The sequence below is a fragment of the Schistocerca serialis genome, chromosome 5, assembly GCF_023864345.2.
Source record: "Schistocerca serialis cubense isolate TAMUIC-IGC-003099 chromosome 5, iqSchSeri2.2, whole genome shotgun sequence".
NCBI classification, from domain to species: domain Eukaryota; kingdom Metazoa; phylum Arthropoda; class Insecta; order Orthoptera; family Acrididae; genus Schistocerca; species Schistocerca serialis.
In genome coordinates this window covers 407,656,144-407,679,206 of record NC_064642.1, presented here as the reverse complement: position 1 = coordinate 407,679,206, position 23,063 = coordinate 407,656,144, and the positions used below count along the sequence as shown (strand labels likewise).

General features: G+C 42.1%; 1 protein-coding gene across 1 annotated transcript in view; it reads right to left on the bottom strand.

The window, feature by feature from the left end:
- Positions 1 to 23,063, bottom strand: part of LOC126481138 (bestrophin-4) — a 569,514-nt gene that overhangs the window by 308,649 nt on the left and 237,802 nt on the right. The window contains exon 2 of the mRNA XM_050104689.1: positions 19,801 to 19,911. Coding sequence (XP_049960646.1) covers positions 19,801 to 19,911 — 111 coding nt within the window. The remainder of the gene's footprint in view (positions 1 to 19,800; positions 19,912 to 23,063) is intronic.

Below are 23,063 nucleotides of genomic sequence, written 5' to 3'. Positions count from 1 at the left end.
TGTTAGTCAGTGCGCCCTAGACGCCACTTCAGGATGCAATTTACAACTACGAATACATGAAATATCGCAATTTTATAATAAATAAATTTTAATAGCCTTGAATTACAACAATAGTCTACATTCGAGATTCACTACCTTCGCGCATTTCAAATGTGTGAGGGCGAGTTAAAGAGCAGTATTTACATGGATGTAAGACATAAATGTGTTTATATGCACTAGCAAGAAATTCAGCTGAATAAAAGGTCCCCGCAACTCGTCTGCGTCGTTACTACCAGTAGTCAAATTCTCCCCATTTTAGTAATTCCAGCTCATTATCTTAATGTCTGAAGTATTCTTATGAAGGAAGCAATCGAGGTGGATCGCTAAAAATAAGACAGTGTTTACAGTTCATGAAAGCGGCACTATGCTAGTTAAGCAAGTTTCTATGCGGTCAGGGAATTATAACATACACTGTGAACCGTGTGTAACTGCATCAAATGCCAATAAAAAACATTGTGTTAGAATCTTTAATTGTCACATTAGTGCCTGATACGCATTCCATGGAATCTGTCGAAGGTCATAAAAAGAGCCAGCAGTAAGAGTTCTTAATGAATTGCGAAGAATCTTTGTAAATCTCGTCCGAGCTCTATTAGCGTCACATTTCTTCAAATACTGCTTCAACGTGTACATTTAAGACATCAGATGAGCACACTGGTTGTAAGAACTTTCTGTAGTAACAACAAGGGACTTAACTCGTGAGGTCATCAGTCCCCTAGAACTTAGAACTACTTAAACCTAACTAACCTAAGGACATCACACACATCCATGCCCGAGGCAGGATTCGAACCTGCGACCGTAGCGGTCACGCGGTTCCAAACTGACGCGCTTAGAACCGCACGGCCACACCGGCCGGCTGGTAACAACAGATAGTGATTCCGGTTCCTGATAAATCAAATTATGCGTGAAAATGGCTTTAATGTGCAAATTACAAAACTGGTTTTGGAAAAAATAGTGGTGGTGGAGGGGGGGAGGGGGATAGGGAAGAACAAAACGTCCTTCAGATCAGGTTGATTTCAAATACGATCCTAAAACGTCAGCGCTGCTGTTCATGTAGATGTACAATGCGTTCTTCGACAAGACGGAAACCTAGACAAATAGAGGATCTCGATTTCTAAATATAAGAACATGCTGGGCCTTGGAACAAGTGGGGCGTCATCCTTAATTCCTGTGAGGGATGTAGCCACTATTCTGGGAGCTACCTTTCTCTAAACAGCAACTTCATGGGACTCAGCACACTGTCTCTCTCCGCTAACGGTATCTTACGTCACCTTACTTAAAAGTAACTGATTCGTGCTTACACAACGTGTCACTCCGTAGCTCCTGTTAAATTTTCAGTTGAATTTAAACGTATCGGCACAAAACGAGGCAGACATCCGAACGATTACATATTATCAGAAAGTAACAAGCTACCAGTATATGACGTTGAAATTATAGACCAGACAAGTCTGCAGTAGCAACCAGGTTCGATACTCTACAGACCGTATTTCGGCGGACAGTGGAAAGCAATCAGCGCGAACATTTTCAAGTTATAGTGTACACTTTTTCCACAATGTATGCTGCCAAAGAACCGTATTGCTGGCTCTAGTTTACTAGTTAATTTACTTCATGGTCGGTGGTTGATATTCCCACACCACCTGCATGATTTCTGCTGGCAGCTTTCTACTACAAGGAGAGTGTCGTTCCAGACGGTTCTCCTACACACGGCCAGCTTTCACGCGGCACTAACATACAGAGCAAATAAAACATTTTAGGGGGTGATGTCCTCCTCTTAATCTGATGAGAATGTGTCGTCGATGAGACCTGTTGCAGTATGATACGCATTAGTATTTTATGGAATATAGTATGACGGGGTGTCACTTCAGTTGTGACATGAGTGGTGCAACGAATCTACGTGCGTTCTCGAGAAACCACGCCAAACAAAAGCTATTGTGACTGCAGGATAACGTCGCTCAGTACTGCCGAAGGAATGTGGATATCGTTGTTGAGAATCCAGAGTCTGTCTGCCAAGCTTTATTGATTTTGGTTTGCATTCACAAAATTTTTAGACTGTTACATGTAATCGATACCAACGTTTGTTTCAGAACAGGAAAAGCAATTATAACAATACTGTTGCTGCAATACTTGTACATTCGGAACAGTTATCAATAAATGAACAATCACACACACTGTTTACAGTCATTTATAGTGATTATTTTACAAGTGATATTTTCTTCGAAGTCAGGTGGATTACATAAAGAAGACTACAGTGAATGTCTCATCAGCGTCGTGATCATTAAAACCGAAGTACTAGTCAGTTGTAGGCTGTGACGAAGATGGGGGATGGAAATGACCAATGACGGTTCCCTTCTATTTATATAACCATACGACATTCGACAAAATCCGTTTTGAGAACCCCAAAAATATGACTGACCCTATGAAGAGTTAAGGCCATTACTCCAGAATACGAGACCAGAATGTTAATGATTCCGCCAGTTTTCTTGTTATTAATTAAATTCCTTTGGTTGATGCCTTACTAATATCGAACCAAAGTGTATTCGAAAAGATTTTTGCTTGATTACACATGTCTGTTCCCGAAGTCCATCATCTAACAGTAATGATACGTAGCTAAAAGATTTCCCTTACTCACACTTTATAGCTGTAATGAACGTAAGACAAAAACTATATTCGGTCCTAGCCACACGGCATTTCCATACCTTAAGAGGAGGAGACGAAACCCTGAAGTACATCTTGAGTGTCGCGTTGCAGAAGTAGTAACGGCTCACAAAAAGTTTTTATCAATATTGACTGATTCGTACCTGCGTAGCAGCGTGAACTGGCCCTTCTGGAATTTGTTCTGTGCTAATATAGGTTTATTGTCGTCTATCTTCACAACACCGTGTTAAGACGAACAACAACAAATCCCGACAACAAAGTCATTTAAATTCGGTCAGTGATTCGGTTTTTAAACGGTGTAACGATTCTTTGTAACGTGTCAGTTATTTCAACAACTCGTCTGTCTGCACATTGGACGTACCAATTTTCTGCTCCTCGTGAACATTAAATCCCCCTTCGCTTAACTTACGAAGTCATTGTCTCACGTCTTCCTCTACTGTTGAGGTACGCCCGTATGTTTCGCATGATTAACTGTGAATTTCACAGCATCGTGGGCTCTTGCGTTCAAAAATCTAGTCACTGGTGCCATTATGGCAACTGGATATTTTGATACTACACAAATTTTTAACCCGCACTCTTGCGAAGGCAAACGACAGTGAACTGATGACTATATGGAGGTTACCTTCCCCAGCATACCAGTGAATGAAACTAAGCGTGCGTGAAAAACAAGTTTGCCAAGCGCTGTTTACACATGTTCTGTCCTTAATTTTGACACGTACCTCGAGTCATTGGTGTTTAAACAAAGCGTTCATACATGATTTAAAGTTGGCCAGAGCAGTGCTATTTCTAACCTAACGTAACCTAACCATACCGACTTTTTGGAAATAAATACAGCAACGAAAGTTACATACCAAATATTTCGCTTCGAAAGGATTGTGAAACTCGCCATAATTAATGGAAAAACCGGTGAGTGATTTGGTGAAAAACAGCGATAAACACACAACATTATTATAATATGTAGTAACCGTGTTGATTGCTGTCGTTGAATATGTATTTAAGTAGTACTTTCTTATGAAAATTCACTTTACTAGCTCAACAAAAGGTTACGAGAGCGAGCGTGGTATGTGGAGAGACCGACCTTGCCGTAGTACGCACATTAATTGTCAGCTATCACTACACGATTACCGCTCGAATTTTTTTCTCTTTCTTCCTTTTTATGTCTTTGATGACGAAAGGTAGGCAACTCGTATTCCGCAATGAATTAATGATTTCACCTAAATACTTAACAACTTGAAGCAAGGCAGCAAGAAGAATTGTTTCCTTCAGTACCTCTATTTGCTTCTGAGGCTAGGTACCCTATTAAGAATAACATTGTGCTCTTTATTTACTAGTTTTGCTTTGCTGAACCAGAGTTTAGTGATCGTCATTATAATTACACCACGAAGACGCGATACCATGAACCACAAATCAGCACGAAGTGTAGTACATGTTTGAACATGCAAATGATTAGCACTTTAGCGCAACCGCACGAAGATAGATGCGAGTAACGCCACCTACATTCCATATAACTGGTGATTATAATTTAAGTGCAACTACTCACAGAGGTCCAGTGTGGGCTGTAATTATCGTATGACAGCGAAACTTGATAAATATTCTAAAGCGTTAATGTAGGACCAATTTACGAGTACGATGGAAAAAAAAATTTCCAAGTTTGGCCACCAGGTGCATATTTGGCGCTGTACAGCATCTCGTTGACGGCTCTGGTGATCATACTGAACAGTGTAAGTGGCGGTTAATAAAAAAATCAACATTCTGCCTTTCTCACTGGTTTTAGGTTTTCTGCACACGTCCTGCTCCTGATCCGTCACATAAGGAAACATTCGTATACGTCCAGAATGAGATTTTCACTCTACAGCGGAGTGTGCGCGGATATGAAACTTCCTGGCAGATTAAAACTGTGTGCCCGACCGAGACTCGAACTCGGGACCTTTGCCTTTCGCGGGCAAGTGCTCTACCAACTGAGCTACCGAAGCACGACTCACGCCCGGTACTCACAGCTTTACTTCTGCCAGTACCTCGTCTCCTACCTTCCAAACTTTACAGAAGCTCTCCTGCGAACCTTGCAGAACTAGCACTCCTGAAAGAAAGGATATTGCGGAGACATGGCTTAGCCACAGCCTGGGGGATGTTTCCAGAATGAGATTTTCACTCTGCAGCGGAGTGTGCGCTGATATGAAACTTCCTGGCAGGCAAAGGTCCCGAGTTCGAGTCTCGGTCGGGCACACAGTTTTAATCTGCCAGGAAGTTTCATTCGTATAAGTCTTTCTCGTATTTACAGCGCCTGATTTGCACCTGTTGGGCAAAGGTGGAACTAATTTTTTTTCCAGTGTAAAGTGGTCCTACATTAACAGATTGGAACATCCACCACGTTTCGCGGCCATATGAAAATTACAGCCCACCTTGAACCTCCGTGGGTAGCTGCTCTTTAATTATAACCACCAGGTATAGCTAAAGATTACGCAGCGGGTGTCTCACTCAGAAATCGCATTTGAATGTTGGCTGTTTGTCAGAAGGTCGAGTTATCTCTCTAGTAAGAAGAAGAAACGTATACCAGCACGTGTTTGAATTCGACAACGGCTGGATGGTGAGCTATAGAGACTGCAGTTTATCGTTCAGCGATACCGCTGCTGGCGTTGATCAGGATCAACGAGGAAATGAGCTTATTCGCAGTAAGACAAAAGACTTCTCTTGACGCGGCGCTAGAGAAAGGCGTGCCGACAAAGGTGCGTCCAACGAGAATCCTGGACGCAGGAGTGACCATATGTCGTCGTCTGAGAAGAGTCCCGAATCAGCGTTCAGCATCACGATGGACGTAGCCGTGCGTTGAGGCTCCGAGGAGAACTAACGCCCCCGTTCTGCATTCGTGAACATTAGGTGGGTGCAGCATTTGATGTGACTGTACGGGTTACCATCAGGTAAAGACAATGATCTTTGGTTCTCTCAGCTGTTACGTTTCTGACGTGTTACGGCGGGTGACTAGGCCCCAACTTCGAGATGTACATATACATCTATATTCTGCAAAGCATTGTGAAGTGCATGGTAGTGGGTACGTCCCACTGTAGCGGCTATTAGGGTTTTCCCCCATTCCATTCACACATGGAACGCTAGGAAAACGTTTTTTTTTTTTAAATGACTCTGTGGGTGCTGTAATTGATGTAATCTTATCGTCACGGTCACTATGACAGCGATATGTAGCATGTCACATTATATTTAATACCGGTTTTGGAAACCTTGTTGTTAAGCTTTCTTGGGATAGTTTCCGTCTATGTCCGAGAGTCTGCCAGCTCAGTTGTATCACCACCCCAGTGACATACTCTCACCGGGCAAACAAACTCGTAACCATTCGTGCTGCCCTCCTCTGTATATGTTCAATTTCCCCTGCCAGTCCTATTTGATACGGCTCCCAAACTTGAGCAGCATTCTAGGATGAGTCGTACGAGAGATTTGTAAACAATTTCATTTTTCAGAATGAGATTTTCACTCTGCAGCGGATCTCATTTTTGCGTGGAAAATGGTTATGGATGAATAAAAAATACTTATTTACTTCGTAAATTTTGATTCGCTGAAACTAAAACTCTCCCTCTCTCCCCATAGGGTGGGGTTTGAGAGAGAGAAATTAGAGTTTTGCAAATGTTCACCCAAGTATTAATTTTTTTCGCAGATTTTCTTGAATTACGGCGCCAACTACCAAGAATCAAAACAAATGTTTAAGACAAAATGTACGTAGTTTTTTATGTAGAATCTGATTCTGCAATAAAAAATGGGGGTTCCCGTTTGAAATTTTAAAGTTGCCTCCCGCCCCACCCGCAGGGGGCTGGGGTGGCATTCTAATTTTAGCACCAGCATATGTCCCCCTCGAAAATAATCAACTTTGGATTCTACACATTTTTTTCGTGCTAAGCTTATTTTATCCGTATATTCTGGTTTGTCAACTTAAAATTTACACCCTGTATACAGGGTGTTCATTTTAACTGAAGACATTGAAATATCTCGAAAACTACACGTAGGATTAAAAAAAGTTATAATTCCATTTTGTTTGTCTCGGAGGGAGCATCCAAAGATAGCACACTCGACCTCCCCAACAACAACCCGTGCGTGGGTGGGTGGCGGGGGAACTTTGAAATCTTCAATGGGAACTCCGTTTTCTATTGCAGATTCCGATTCTACGCAAAATCTACATGTATTTTGTCTGAATCATTTTCTTCATTTCGCCACAGATGGCGCTGTAGTCGGAGGAATAGAAATCGATTCCTCAATGGCCTTGAATATCCAACGGCACGTGAGACCCCACCTCCATTCTGCGACGTTAGCACAGGCCAGTATTTTGTAACTTCTAATTGGAAACCCCATTCGCAACGTTCCATTCCTCCGACATATCGAACAGGGGACTACGCGACGCGCCACCGTGGCCATGTAGCGAACTACGACGTATACTAACAGGCAATACACTGCGACCGGAGCACACGTACGGTGCAGATGTAGAACAGACAGCAGCTCTAAACATTTCATTACTTGGGCAGTCTTTATTGCCTGCACACCTACCTATCATCTGGAGAACAGATGTGCAAGTGGACGAAGAATGTCACAACCACAGAAGAAAAAACTGAAATGATTCTGATTTATGGAGAATGAAGTCATGTTGAGGCTACTGTTACCTTGTATGCCGAGCGTTTTTCAGAGAAAGCTTGCTCCCAATCTTTCTTTTACAAGGTTCTGAACGCCTTGACGTCTGATGGCAACTTACAGACTGGAAAAGGAAACGAAGCAAACGTGTTACAGCAGACGCTAATGAAATATCTGTACTAGCGGCAATGCACCATAGCCCACGAGTAAGCGCCCGGCAATAACACCCGAATTCAAAAAAATGGTTCAAATGGCTCTGAGCACTATGGGACTTAACATCTATGGTCATCAGTCCCCTAGAACTTAGAACTACTTAAACCTAACTAACCTAAGGACATCACACAACACCCAGTCATCACGAGGCAGAGAAAATCCCTGACCCCGCCGGGAATCGAACCCGGTCGCGGGAAGCGAGAACGCTACCGCACGACCACGAGCTGCGGACCACCGGAATTCCATACGTCCGTAGACAGTATTGTCGCAACACCACATCGTCATAAGTGCCAGCAACACCACGTGTAACTGCATCAAGAACTTCATGGCTCTGATTTCCATAACTGGGTAGTGTCTTGTGAATGGGTACATCAACAAATGCAAACGATCTATAGGTTCTCTGCCGAAGTACTATTTTCCAATGAGTCTACATTCACAAACCATGGTAGCATTACCCAGCGTAACATTCATCACTGGACTGTAGACAATACCCACTGGTTACGTCAACTTGACCTTCACGTCGTTGGCCGGTTAACGTATGGTGTGGCATCATGGGGATCAAATTCATCGGTCATTTTATCGACAGCACGTTGAACGGACACAAATATCTAAAGTTTTTGGAATAAGAACTACCGGTACTACTGCAGAATGTTACCCTGAACGTTCGAGGACGTATGTGGTTTCAGCATGACGGTACCCAACGCATTACACTGGACGGTGGATCGGCAGTGGAGGCCTTATTAATTGGTCCGTTAGGTCGCTGGATTTCTCTCTGTGGGAGTATTTAGAAGGTAAGGTGTACCAGCAAGTGCTAACAGGCCGACCGTATTAGAAATGCCTGTGCTGACATTCCCGCAGATATGCTTACGTCCTGAGCACTGTCATTTGAAAAACAGATCACTAAGCGTATTGGAGTTTGCGGTAGAACGTTTGAACATTAACTGTAATTGGAAAAGTAGAGTAACGTTCGCCTCAAGCCACGGCCACGGCCACGGCCACGGCCACAGTTGCGCGTCGAGTAGTCCCCTGTTCGATATGTAGGTGAAATACAACTTTGGGAGTGGGCTTCGCTATTAGAAGTTACGAACTACTGGTCTGTCCTACTCTCGTAGCATGGACGTGGGGACCCACGTGCCATTGGATATTGGATAGAACCATTGAGTAGTATGTTGTAAATTACGATTAGTACCCATTTCCATTCCTGCGATTACAGCGCCATCTGTGGTGAAACAAAAAACGCTTCAGACAAAGCATATGCAGATTTTTGCCGTAGAGTCGTAACCTGCAATGAACTGGGGTTGCCACTGAAGATTTCAAAGTTGTCCCCTGCCACCCTGAGATGGGGTGGGGTGGGGTGGGTGTTGAATGGGATGTCATTGGACGTCACCCTCCGAGACCAACATATTGGCATTATAGCTTTCTTTGATCCGAAGAGTAAGTTTCGAGATATTTCAATGTCTTCAGTTAAAATGGACATCCTGTATACTTTTCGGGCGGTGCCCCGAGAGCAGACGAGCGAGGCCGAGTTTCTCCGGCGCCCAGCGACGGTGGTCGCCGAGTGGCGGCGGCGGCGGCGGCGGCGGCGGCTGTGGTTGCCAGCTCAAAATCTGCCATTCAGAGCGGGTTGGCGTGCGCCCTTTCACTGCTTCGCTTTACGACCGCCCCGATTAGCCGATGAGGAGAAACGGCTGTTAAATCTGTCCTGTTGCACAGCTCACGGCGTTAAGTCACAACGTCCTTAAGCGGCGCAGTGATGTCATTGCGAATTGCGTGCTCGTGTGAGTCCACTCGCGTGCCGCCGTGACATTGAACTTCCATTCATTGCCAGTTGTGCTGTCTATCTCGAGCAACAATATTACTACTTCCTCGACGATCATTTCGTTGTTGATGTGTTTTATTTCAACGCATTGCGACGCGCCTCGAGCTTTGCTCGTCTTGAGTAGTGTTTGTGCACAGACTACAGGTTACAAAAAGTGTATAAGGAGTAGTCAAATGAAAAAAATGCCTAGATGAAGTATAAGGAGTAGTCAAATGAAAACGAGACAGACGGGGAAAAAACTAAGTAACCCGTTCATTATTTCAAAAGTAATCACGGTAACATTCATACATTTATCTCACTGTGAGAGAAAACTGTCAGTGGCTTCATAGAAAAATGTTCGCACATGGCTATGGAACCATCACTGAATCCAGGCGTGCACTACTTCGTCGGAAGCAAACTGACGGCCACAAATGTCTTTCTTTAGGACTCTAAAGATATGGAAATCGCATGGGGGGAGATCGCGACTCTGTGAAAGATCTGCAACGGCTTCCCAGCGAAACCTCTGCAACGTGGTCCAAATGACACGAATGTTGAAGGAAGGCATCGTTCTGTTGCAAGATAAGGGCCGGTCACATGCTACCAATGTTCTTTCGACTACGGTGCAGAGGTTTCGTTGAAGCCCTTACACATCCTCTAGATAGCCCCGGTCTCTCTTCCAATTAGTTGGAGCCCTGAAGAAAGACATTCATGATCGTCGATTTGGGTCGGACGAAAAGATACAAGCTTGGGTATAATCATACTTCCGTAGCCAACGGCACACATTTTTCCATGAAGGTGCTGAATCCTGGTCTCACGATGGGATATATGTATTAAAGTTGTGGCGATTACTTTTGAAATAATAGACAATTTACTAACGTTTTCTTCCATCTGTCTCTTTTTTTATTTTCATAGCCCCTTACACAACAATCCACGAGAAATGTTCTGAAAGGGTTAGGACTTTACGTCCCATCGACTACGAGATCATGAGACATGGAGCACAAGGCTGAAATAACGGGGGAGGAATGTGAAAATGTCCTTCTGAAAGAAGCAATTTACATTAAGTAGGTTAGGGAATGCACAGAAAATCTTAGTCGGGACAGCCGCAGGGTGGTTTGACACACAACCCTCACGAATGCTGTGTGCTGATTACTACCTCAATTTGCTCGGTACGGATATTCTGCTGCTGACGTAACATGTCTGTTCTTGGCTGCCCACAGGTGCCAGGGGTCGTTTGCTTGTAGCTGCCTGGGCCAGTATGCGACTGCTGCGGGAAACGATTTTTTTCCAGGTTGGAGCTGATGGGCCGGTTTTTCCAAAATTCTCCTAAATAAGTTGTGGCCGTAGCCTACATGGTAGGATTACAGGGAGATTAATATCCTCATGACGTGTGCTGTTTCCAAAATCCGCTGTAAAAAAAGAGACCTTAAAATCCTATCAGAAGGGAACACTTTACAGAAGCACTGTGAGCATGGACAAGAAATGGTTAAGAGAACGCCTACATTCGGCTCCTGTCTCTGATTGACTGAACAGCCTGTACGTTAAATAATTTCGTGGAGCGGTCTGGAGCTCACGAAAGCGAGAGTCGGCATACACTCCTCGTGGAGTTGAGATAGAAAGTCGTGCGTAGGTCCTCTGGGCACGAAGTTCGTATTTTTAACTGGTGATCATTTCGAAAGTTTGGAGTTAGTAATCCTTTGTGACCAGCGAGGTTAGTTTTCCGGTGATGAAAGCTTACACAGTATTCGAAAGTGCCTTCCCGTGCGCGGACTTTGAATTCTGCTTGGGAATATTCTGCTTTCCATCCCTTTTTCCCACTTCTGAACATGAATTAAATGTACATTGTCTATAATGCTATTTCTCCTTGTTTTTAATTTTTGTACTGCCATCACTCTAACATTTGGGTGCCTACCTATCGTTTTCCTGTGGCACCTCAATTCACCTTCAGTCGGGTCGTCTTCTGCAAATGCTTCTACTTCTGAAATATATGTTGCTGTTACTAACACTAATACTCATATTCCGATATTTCTGCTAATATGATCGCTATTTGTTTTTATCGTGGTCTGAGATGGACACACATCCATACATATAATGTTAGTACTACCGAAATCTGTATATTGAGCAAGCAGTAAAGGAAACAAAAGAAAAATTCGGGGTAGGTATTAAAATTCATGGAGAAGAAGTAAAAACTTTGAGGTTCGCCGATGACATTGTAATTCTGTCAGAGACAGCAAAGGACTTGGAAGAGCAGTTGAACGGAATGGACAGTGTCTTGAAAGGAGGATATAAGATGAACATCAACAAAAGCAAAACGAGGATAATGGAATGTAGTCAAATTAAATCGGGTGATGCTGAGGGGATTAGATTAGGAAATGAGACACTTAAAGTAGTAAAGGAGTTTTGCTATTTAGGGAGTAAAATAACTGATGATGGTCGAAGTAGAGAGGATATAAAATCTAGACTGGCAATGGCAAGGAAATCGTTTCTGAAGAAGAGAAATTTGTTAACATCGAGTATAGATTTAAGTGTCAGGAAGTTGTTTCTGAAAGTATTTGTATGGAGTGTAGCCATGTATGGAAGTGAAACATGGACGATAACTAGTTTGGACAAGAAGAGAATAGAAGCTTTCGAAATGTGGTGCTACAGAAGAATGCTGAAGATAAGGTGGGTAGATCACGTAACTAATGAGGAGGTATTGAATAGGATTGGGGAGAAGAGAAGTTTGTGGCACAACTTGACTAGAAGAAGGGATCGGTTGGTAGGACATGTTTTGAGGCATCAAGGGATCACAAATTTAGCATTGGAGGGCAGCGTGGAGGGTAAAAATCGTAGAGGGAGACCAAGAGATGAATACACTAAGCAGATTCAGAAGGATGTAGGTTGCAGTAGGTACTGGGAGATGAAGAAGCTTGCACAGGATAGAGTAGCATGGAGAGCTGCATCAAACCAGTCTCAGGACTGAAGACCACACAACAACAACAACCGAAATTTATCTACCATAGTTTGTCTCGACGTTCCGTACCAGATCAGCCACCCCATCAGTTGCAGCAATATCTTGCTGCCTCCAGACTGCATGGGGAGGCATCAGGGCGTATCACTTGATCATCACTGATCCCTGCCAGTCTTCTTGGGCAACCTTGTCGCCGCACACCTTCACTCATTCCAGTACAGGTCCCTGTGGTCGTAGAGCTATCCGGCTTCGTTCACGTTCCCTACAATTGCATATAGGCCTTACTCGTCTGTCGACTGTAATTACGCCTTGCTTTTTCTAAGACAGGACTTTAAAGTATCAAAGTCCTCTTTCCAGCTAATTATGTAATAAACCAGTCTCATCTCTTAATGCCTGTGTATTAGTAATTACTACATCTGGGGGATTTCCCATAAGACACGATCTGGTGTGCCGACTTCGTCACACTCACAGCTGGTCGTTATCCCTTTACCAAATCTATTTTCATGTGTAGGAGACGGCCCTAGTCTGGAAATTTGTTGGACTAGTCATCTTCTGCCTTTCAATTACATCAGAACCAATTGAAACGTTATCCTTCCTGTGCCTGATGAGTTCCATCTCTGCAGTCATTCTGTCAATATTAAATTCTTTACCATTTTTGAATTTCTTGGCGGTTCTCCGAAAATTCTGAGTATTTTCTCCCAACTATTTTTCTTCAACGAATAGGTCCTAGACGACAGCTTTTTTTTTTAATTTATAGGTCCAGATGACGTTCGCCTAAAAGTGGTTAGACTGCTACAGGACTTTTCGTTAGTGACTTTGAACTAGTAAGCAGTTTTAACCGCGATTCGCAGGCCAAAGCAATGTTGGCGGCAGTTACTTAGATCTATTTTACCTTTGTGGAAGTGTAATAAATTAATCAGGGATTGATAATAAACGTTTCCATTAAATCCACGGAGCAGTTCGTAGCGCTATTTCTTTCGCACACCACGCAAAGCCAAGAATGCATTGATTCAGACGCCCGCAGGTGTGACTCCGCACGAAGCCACGGAAGCTCCGAAGGACGGACGAAACGAACGTTTCAGTCGGGTGGAAGTGGACTCATGTTAATTTTCCCTAACACGCTCTCTTGCTCATGGACAATTGCTCCATATTTTACTGAACTTAATGACCACATTTGACACTTTGAGGTTGTGTTACAAAAAAATTTGCATTATAACATCTTACGTACAAATATCTTGTAAAATACTATTCCTGCCTGCAGGTTTGTGCTACGATCTCGGCTATTGTGTCCGCCACAACCAGATGCTGGTATCCGGGAAAGTAGGCTTTTGTCTAGCCTCAATATGATGGGCTTGTCGTTGCGTAATCCTAAATACCATTTGGTCTGGTCCTTCTAGACTCGCCTAACGGCTTGTGATGACAAGTGTTTTCAAGTCCCGTTGGAAAAAAACAACTGATTTCTGGCGTGAAGCAGCACACCGAAGAGCATTGGTAGTAGCGGAAGCAGAAAATGGCAACTTTGTTGGGGCCTCCTGGTTATGATAGCCAGAAAGTCCCAAATGTTGTAGGAGGTTCTTAAAGCGATTTTTGAGCTCACGAAAAGAAAATTCGTATGACTGTCCTTGATGTTGAAGGACGTCGTCTTTTGTGCTCTCTTGTGAAGCAGATGTTTGGAAGTATTTTTCGGAAGTTGGCAGTCAGCGATTTTTGATGATCAAGCAACTTTGATTTTCGAGATGGAAAGCTTAAGAGAGTTGGAACTTCGTTTCCTGTATGTGAGACCAGAATTCCATCTAATCTTTTCGTGGGTGGGTGTTACGGCTATACGAGCCTGCACATGCTCTGTGGGCTTACGGGCAGAGACCATGCTTCAGATCGCACGTCCAGTAACAATGTGGAGGTGGCAACAAATGAACAAAAACTGAACCCAATAAATTCCGTTTGTTTCTGTGGAAACGTGAAGTGTGGTGCTCGAATGTGTTCGATCAACTGTCTAAATTTTATTCCTGTTTTGTTGTTGTGAAGATTATCGGCGTCAAATAATTTATATCTTTCTTCAAATGCCTATTAATTCGAATTACTTAGCATTTCGCATCTCACTACAAAGCTGTAGACTGCGCCCGAAGATGTCTTTCATACAGTCAATAATCTACATCAATATCCTGAACGCACATCATCGCAACTCTAGGATACGTCCGGCAATGATTTCGTTACTATCATTTCATAGGAGCTACAGTTTTCTGATACGCAACTAATGAGTCTATAAACTCACTTCTTGCTCAAACGAGGAAACCGTTAAACAAAGTTTCCACCACAATCAGGCAGACACATACGAGTAGTAGTACTTGCATGGTGTGTATTTGGATTTCTCTACTCTTAATTCTTTACCAACATATAACGTGCCTCCGTAAGTGTGATTAAAAGAAGAGTCGTTCTATGGCTTTTCTGATGAATTCTTTCTTTCGATTTAAGGAACGACGATATGTTCTACATCTCTTGGCAGTAAAAACAAGCAACGCCACGATGTAAGAGTCTTTCATTCTTAACATAATGACTGCCGTCAAATACAATCTACTTCTACCAGGGTTAGCAGCAAGTGCTCCCAGCAAAACACCATCAGAAAGAGCAGCAGGAAATAGACTTCTTCCTTTACTTTTTTGTAATAACAACAGAAAACTGCTACACAACTGCGACATGGGGCATCTCAAAATACATTCTAGTTACGTCATTATGCAGAAAATGGTTAAGTTTACATATTGCAGTATTCCAAGGCGCAACCAATGACGAAATGTGTAATAATGACTGACAAAATACCAGGCAAGTAGTCAATAAAAATTTACGACAGGGTACTGCGAAAAAGATGATAATGCTAATTCCCTTGAACGACTTAATTACAAATAAATACACATATCGACCGGTTATTATAATTCACTTATTCACATTACTCTTTGCTGCTTCATAAGCCACCTGACTACGCCCATTAAAAAAAAACTATAAAATGCATATGTTTTAACACAATGTGGCGTTTTACACAATTTCTGATTCGTTTTTTTCCTCTTTCCAGCTCAGAGCCACCCGAAATTAAGCTGGCCTATAGTCATTCGTTCCGAAGAAATTTCGCGAAAGGTACAGGTGATTCTAGTTTTCTATAACGAATTGTCTATGGGCAGTATGAAAAAGTAGTTTCAGTTAAGAATGACAAAACGACATTCCAAAGAAGATGTATGATACTGTGTCGTCATTACTTCAATAGCACCGTCTTCTCAGAAAATGTTTGCGGAATTATGTAGGTTGTCCGCAAAACTTCAATAAACAGTCTTTGAGAACTTCGTTACTGGACCAGACACTTAACTAACGCAACTCGCTGTCAGTGATATATATCGTGGACATGACATGGTGCATGACAGAGTGCATGAAGCTCAGTGCAACTATAGAACTTTGGAACGTACGTGACGGACCAATGAAAAGTGTAGCTATAGTTCAAGAAGTCTGTGCAGTTTTGCTCACCGAGTTGTTTTTACTAATAGCACAAGTAATTTGCGGGCGTTATTTTGAGTTCTATATAGCACCCTGACATCCAGTGTCACAATGGATCATCCAATAAAACAATCAAACCGATACCGTGCGTTATAAGGCCTGGACTTATTACTGGTGAAACCTTTGCCTTTTTAACACTTGAATGATAGTTAACTTTCAACAATGGGGGACATCATCTCAACGTGTAATTCCAATCAAAGTTAAACTATGGATTTTTAGTAAATACATTGACAACAGTGAAAATACTGAAAATCGTAGCAACTGACAACGTTGGATCAATCCCCGAGCTTTTGAATTTATAGTATATAGTGCCACTATATTTATAGTATATAGTGCCACAACAGCACTGATAATGAGATCGTCAAATATGCATATACACTCTGCAGTAAACATTTTCAATAGTTAGTTATTTCTCTTTTTGAGTGTTGTCCAACAGACACAGTACACTGCAATGTGCTATTCAAGAATGCACGTTAATATATGCTGAAGTTTTCTAACGAACCGTATTAATATTTCACCAATGAAGAATGCATTACTTTGGTCTTTTAGTGTAATTCGTGTGATCCAAATACGCTGCAGAAAATAGATGGATATCAACCTCTTCAGCAATAGATCACTGTATGTGGACGTGTGCGTAACTGGAGCACGCAGAAGGAACTTAAGAATGCCACTATATTGCAATTTCAGGACGAGTTATTGAACCTCGTTATATCTGTACTGCCAACAAATTATTTTGGATATTGCATCTTTCGATAGCGAAAGGCACGGGTATCACATGAAAAAGACGCACTTTTTCTCTCTTGTGACCCAGGTTTCGGTTATTACTCTATTGTCTAGAATAACTGATAAAAATTTACGATTACGGGACACTAAAACTGATTATTTTGTACATTTATTCTTAGCAATTTCCTTTGATGATTGTAAATTCTTAGCTGTTTATGTTTGTGCTGTTATGCAGGATGGCTTCGTCAGTTATTCTAGGTGATGGACTAAGAAGTTCGCAAAAAGTACGAATTTGAAAACAGTTAGTAAAAGAATTAGCAAAAAGGGTTTTTTTCCCCACATACTCATGTTTCAGCTGTACCCATCACGAAAACACTAGTAAATATAGAATTTTATATTTTCACATTTAAATCAGAAATTATTTATGCTTTCACATGGTAAATGACAATGTAGTACAGCATGAGTGTTTAAAATGCTAAATTTCCCCATTTAAGAATTTTTCACGTCCTGTTTTCGGATACTTCGTTACATTCATTAATTTTAACTGACATCTTAGGTATGTATTTATCTTAGCTTAGTGTCTCTGGAAGACTTACATTATTTCGAAGAACTTGTTACTGGTTTCTCTTGTTCACAAATACAGTGACCGAAAAAAAATCTCAACACCAAAAAATAATTAACGTAAAGTAATGAGACATCTGGAATACATTTCTTTAGGTACCGTATTTAAGTGATTAACACATATTCATGTAAGCATTGCGAATGTGAAATTCTGGTACATTAATGACCAGTGTAACCGACAGAATGTCGAATGCAAAAATGCAAAGGTGCATGCATTGTGTCGTACATGTGCCGGGTGTCATTTCATAGAATGGAGATCCATGCCTGTTGCAGTTGGTCGGCCAATAGTGGACGGTTAATGCTGTCTGTGCATAACGTTAGAGTTGTCGTCAGGTGACGTCCCGTATGTGCTCAACTGGAGACAGATCTGGTGGTCGAACACGCCAAGGCAACTTGTCTACTGTATATAGAGGATGTTGGGTTACAACAGCAGTTTATGGGCGAACGTTATCCTGTTTGAAAACGTACACTGTAAAGGCTGTAGATATACTTTCCGGGACGTGAGGTCGTGGTCCAAGAACTTTTCTGCTCCTTACGTTTCGTCCAGGACTGCGCTGGACTTCCTCAGAGGCGCTGCTCCACTGTAAAGCTGTTCATAAATGGCAGCACAACAGGTCGAATCACCAGACCGGTGTACCAATTTGCAGTCAGGAGGCACGGGGTAACTGCGCGAGTGCGCCTGCTGTCATACGAAATAGCACCCCAGACCATAACTCCAGGTGTAGGTCCAGTGTGTGTAGCACGCACACAGATTGTTTGCAGGTCCTCGACTGGCCACCTCCTAACCAGAACACGATCATCACTGGAACTGAGGTAGAACCAGCTTTCATCAGGAAACACAATGAGCTCTCGCTTGACACCACTGATGTCGCACATGGTGGTGATTTGGGGTCAGTGGAAAACAAGCTACAGTCCGTCTGGCTCGGGGCTGTCCTTGAAGTACCAGATTTGTAACGGTGCGTTACGTCACTGTGGTTCCAACTGACGCTCAAATTGCTGCTGCACAAGCAATACGCGCCAGAGTCATACCCCGAATCGATAGTCTTCCCTCCCCGTACTGCCACGTGGCAGTCCGGAGCCTGGTCGTCTTGCGACCTTGCATTTCGTGAGTACCGCTGCCAGCAATCGTGTATAGTGGCTAATTCCTGCCAAGGCCTTACTACAGGACTCGTTCAAAATCAGTGAAGTGTTGATAATGCCATCTTTGTCGCCTTAAAGGCATTCTTGACAAACATCAACTCACAACGTGCAGTTTCAAAGATAACTAACGAACGCAGCATTTACAGCGCGTATTTAAACCAAATCTGATTTCCATCCTCATGGGGGCGCCATTCTTATGTCAGTGGCGCGAAATCTGAATAGACATCATCTTTCAGATGTAGAAACATGCCTACCAACTTTCTTTTATCTTCTTGGTGTTACGATCTTTTTTTTTTTCTTTTTTTTTTGTCGTCAGTATACATCTGAACTCAGGTCCCTTCCAGAACTTTATTTCTTGCTCGTAATTTCAGAATGTTTGATGAGACTTTCCTCGGTTTCCAGTTCAGAGAATTCACAAATGCTGATACTCTCAGATTCTGAGCAGTTATCTAGATGTATTATTCTTTTGCAAAAATACCAGGGTGTGGTTACACTCGCTTACATAAGAAATACAAAGGATATTTGATGATATTTAACTACAAATGAGGAATCTTTGCTTTTAAAAATCCTTAATAATCTTCAAAAGAGACCATTTTTCTATGACACTGCTAGGAGGAAATACTCTTGAGATTTATAACCACGAGTAAGATTGTATGTTGGCTGCGTTTAAACTATTTAATACATCTCTATTTCCGTATCTGACACATTTCCTTTAAAACTGGATGCTGTTGTGTTGGCAGGAGAGCCAACACCGTGTTACTAGGGGATGCCGAAATGCACGCGTTTTAGCTCACGCAGGCTGGCGTGAGGAGGGCAGAACTATACTGACGTGAGGTCTGGAACATGACAAGGAATTAGAATTCAGAAAGCGGACGTAATTAGTTTGATATTTAACTTTAATCCATTAATGATTAACGTCGCTCTTGACGGTACATGACTCACAATATTATCTGTTCAGAATACATTCTTGAAGAAGATGGCGCCTTGCTAGGTCGTAGCAAATGACGTAGCTGAAGGCTATGCTAAACTGTCGTCTCTGCAAATGAGAGCGTATGTAGACAGTGAACCATCGCTAGCAAAGTCGGCTGTACAACTGGGGCGAGTGCTAGGGAGTCTCTCTAGACTAGACCTGCCGTATGGCGGCGCTCGGTCTGCAATCGCTGATAGTGGCGACACGCGGGTCCGACGTATACTAACGGACCGCGGCCGATTTAAAGGCTACCATCTAGCAAGTGTGGTGTCTGGCTGTGACACCACAGATGCACAATTGCTAATTTAACAATTTTTTGCACGATTCCATGTCGCCTGCAACTATTAATTTTTGGTTTATTTTCGTACCACTATCAGATAGCTGACAAATGTTTCCAGGCACTTGAGAATGGCCCAATGTCTAAATTGTGCAACAATACGAAAACGAGTTAAAAATTAATTGTTGAAAGCGAAACACAACCATTTAAAAAAATCTGACAATATTTTAAAATTTTGCTATACGTAATGTGATACTTACGTTTTCTGTTGGTCATTTAACGCGAATCGGTAAACGACGTTTAAAGCGTAGTAAAGTAACAGGTACACAGCTAAATCCCGCCATATTAATTTGTACACGCTTCCTCTCCATCTGTGAACAAAACAGAATAAAGCACGTTAGTGTATTCTTCAGCTGAATCTTGGAACAGTAATTTACTAAATAAGATTACAAACACAAACACTTGAATGTGACATTAAAATTCGTTTGCACCTCCAAGTGTTCTTTTCGATTACTTAAATGATTCTATTATTGTGTAACTGATCTGTTACGTCTTTATTTTTAGGTTTATAAAGCAGTCCCTTAAAATTATTGTTTATGATAAAGCTATGTTATAATACTCTTATTTCACTTTTTATAACTAACAGTAGTTCCTTTAGTTTCATGAAATATGTAATTCTCTTTTTTTATTTTTAGCAGCAATATATTCCTATTTAACATTTACAAGAAAAGACAATTAATTTAGTTGTTTTCAGGATAGATGCTGCAGTGAATATTCCTACAAGCACCAAACTATTTCAGGAAGTGAAATGTCGAACGCCAATGTATGTGATCTTTTTCCACAGAGTCCCGAACGGCAAGCTGTTGCTGTGTACTCCACCTGACGAAACGGTCATTGAGCTATTCCCAGATATTTACGAGCCACACTCAGCAGAGTCTAATTTCAGCGACTAAAAAAAAGGAAGCACGATTGGGGTTAACGCCACGTCGACATCGATATAATTAGAGCCGGACCACAAGCTCGGATCGGTCAAGGATGGGGAAGGAATCGGCGGTGTCCTTCCAAAGGAACCATCCCGGCATTTGCCTGGAGCGATTTTGGGAAATCACGTGAATCGGGATGGCCGCCCGCGGGTTTGAACAGTCGTCCGCCCGAATGCGAGTCCAGTGTGCTAACCACTGCGCCACCTCACTCTGTTTCAGCTACAAAGTCCTGGTCGTTTGCTCTTACTGTGATAGAGCTCTCCTCCCGCTCAACAGATGTTAATACCTCATAAATGCTCCAAAAATCATCATATATAGTAGTCGCTACTGTACTGGTTATTCTTCGATTGGGCTTAATATCTGTTTCTGCTTCGGCTTCTTCTGAACAATGACATTTGATATCAACGAGCAACGGAAGCAGTTACTGCCAACAGATCTTCAAAATGGAGCCGTTTTAATCGTGCAGAATGCCAACAATTTGGACTTCTGTTCGTTCAGAAAGCTTCTTTGGTACTGTTCATGCTCATTCTCTCCGAGGCATTTACATTCTAGAGTCGAAGTATTTGTGTCTATTAACTTTCTTGGCAACAAATGAACGAATGGTATTACGTACACTGAACTAATGAATCGTATGCCTAATCGATTTATGAGATTTTCGTATGTTTTCCACCACTGTAAGCCGGCCGCGGTGGTCTAGCGGCTCTAGGCGCGCAGTCCGGAACCGCGCGACTGCTACGGTCGCAGGTTCGAATCCTGCCTCGGGCATGGATATGTGTGATGTCCGTAGGTTAGTTAGGTTTAAGTAGTTCTAAGTTCTAGGTGACTGATGACCACAGCAGTTAAGTCCCATAGTGCTCAGAGCCATTTGAACCACCATTGTAAACATTCCACCTTTACTGTACTGCGACAAAGTTGCATGAGGGGACTGCCCTTGACTCTGTGCTTAATGTCATCATCTGTGGTGCGCTCTGTCGCCAGTCTGTTGTGCAGCGCTGGAACATTCTTGTTAGAGGCATAGCAGGGAGCAGATGAGTTTTAAAGAAGGAGAGCTGATATTTGTGAATCTTGGAGAAATAGAGTACTTTATCATGGGATGACAACTTGTTTGTAAAGATATTTTCTTGACTGTATGGATGTAGAAGGTTTTTGGAGGAATGTTTCAAGGTAACCAATGCACAGGCAAGAATGAAATGTTTGTTTGTCAGAACTATTAATTGAAGGAAATCTTTGCCCCTTAGATAATTAAAAACATTCGTGATTAGTGTCAATTTGATCTCTGTTTTCATTATGTCACAAATAACGCAATTGTTTTAAATTTCTAAGTTTTGCAATGAGGGAATTCCGTAATTCTTAGAGTCATTTTGTACAGTCTTTTTGACAATAATCAAAGTTTAATTTTTCGAGAACGCTTTTTTTAAAGTAAAATCCTCGTCAATCACGCTTAGTAAAGTTTCAAATATTTTGTCGTATGTACACTGTACATTACGCCACAGGTAGCCACAGATTGATTCTGACAGTCGAAGGGCCGGCCGAAGTGGCCGTGCGGTTAAAGGCGCTGCAGTCTGGAACCGCAAGACCGCTACGGTCGCAGGTTCGAATCCTGCTTGAGGCATGGATGTTTGTGATGTCCTTAGGTTAGTTAGGTTTAACTAGTTCTAAGTTCTAGGGGACTAATGACCTCAGCAGTTGAGTCCCATAGTGCTCAGAGCCATTTGAACCATTTTTTTTGACAGTCGAAGAACAATTTAGTAGTGAGAAGATTACTTTTCTTTAGCTGCTGAATTCGCTGATTTCAATGTGCTTCCGAGAACGTCAGTACACCACACACAAAACAACGTGTTGAGCAAGAGCTAAGTTAGTTTTCATGCAGGGTAGGTCTCACTTTGCATTTTTGTGGGCAAATAGTATGTAGTCAGAATTGTCAGGTGTTCTGCTAAGCAAGCAGATTAATTGGCACTGAACAGTGAAGTTATTTTCTTCAGAGTTCAGCAGCATTTTATTTAGTGGATATTTCAATTCAAACAGTGCACTTCATGTAACCTAACTTTCATAACGCACTTCAGTACTGAGTTTCAGTTACATAGTTTTCAATGAGCACACAATTAATTTCTTTTGGGGTTTGATTTGATTCATTTTCATTATTTCGATCTCTGCACTTCGCTAAGATTAACGTTTTGTATCAAGGCAGAGTTCACAAACGCAATACAGAAACAACCAAGGGTCAGCATTGTTCAGCTGTTGAATAAGTTACCTTAAGAGGGGTAGGACGTCAAACGGGCCGACTTGGAGCAGGAGAGGCACCTTAGGACATTTTAATTTCCACTGTCTATACTTTTACAAGTGAATTCATAAAACTTTGTCAGCATGACCAGGAAGGATTCAGGATTCACACTCGTAGCAGCGGAAGTTCAAAAACATAAGAAAATTTTTTTTAGATATGAAATTTCATCTTTTTTCACTTACTATTGGCTGCATTTGTTGCTATAGGTACATTTTTCTTCATAAGTACGAGAGATTCTTCGATGAATTTTGCACAGCAT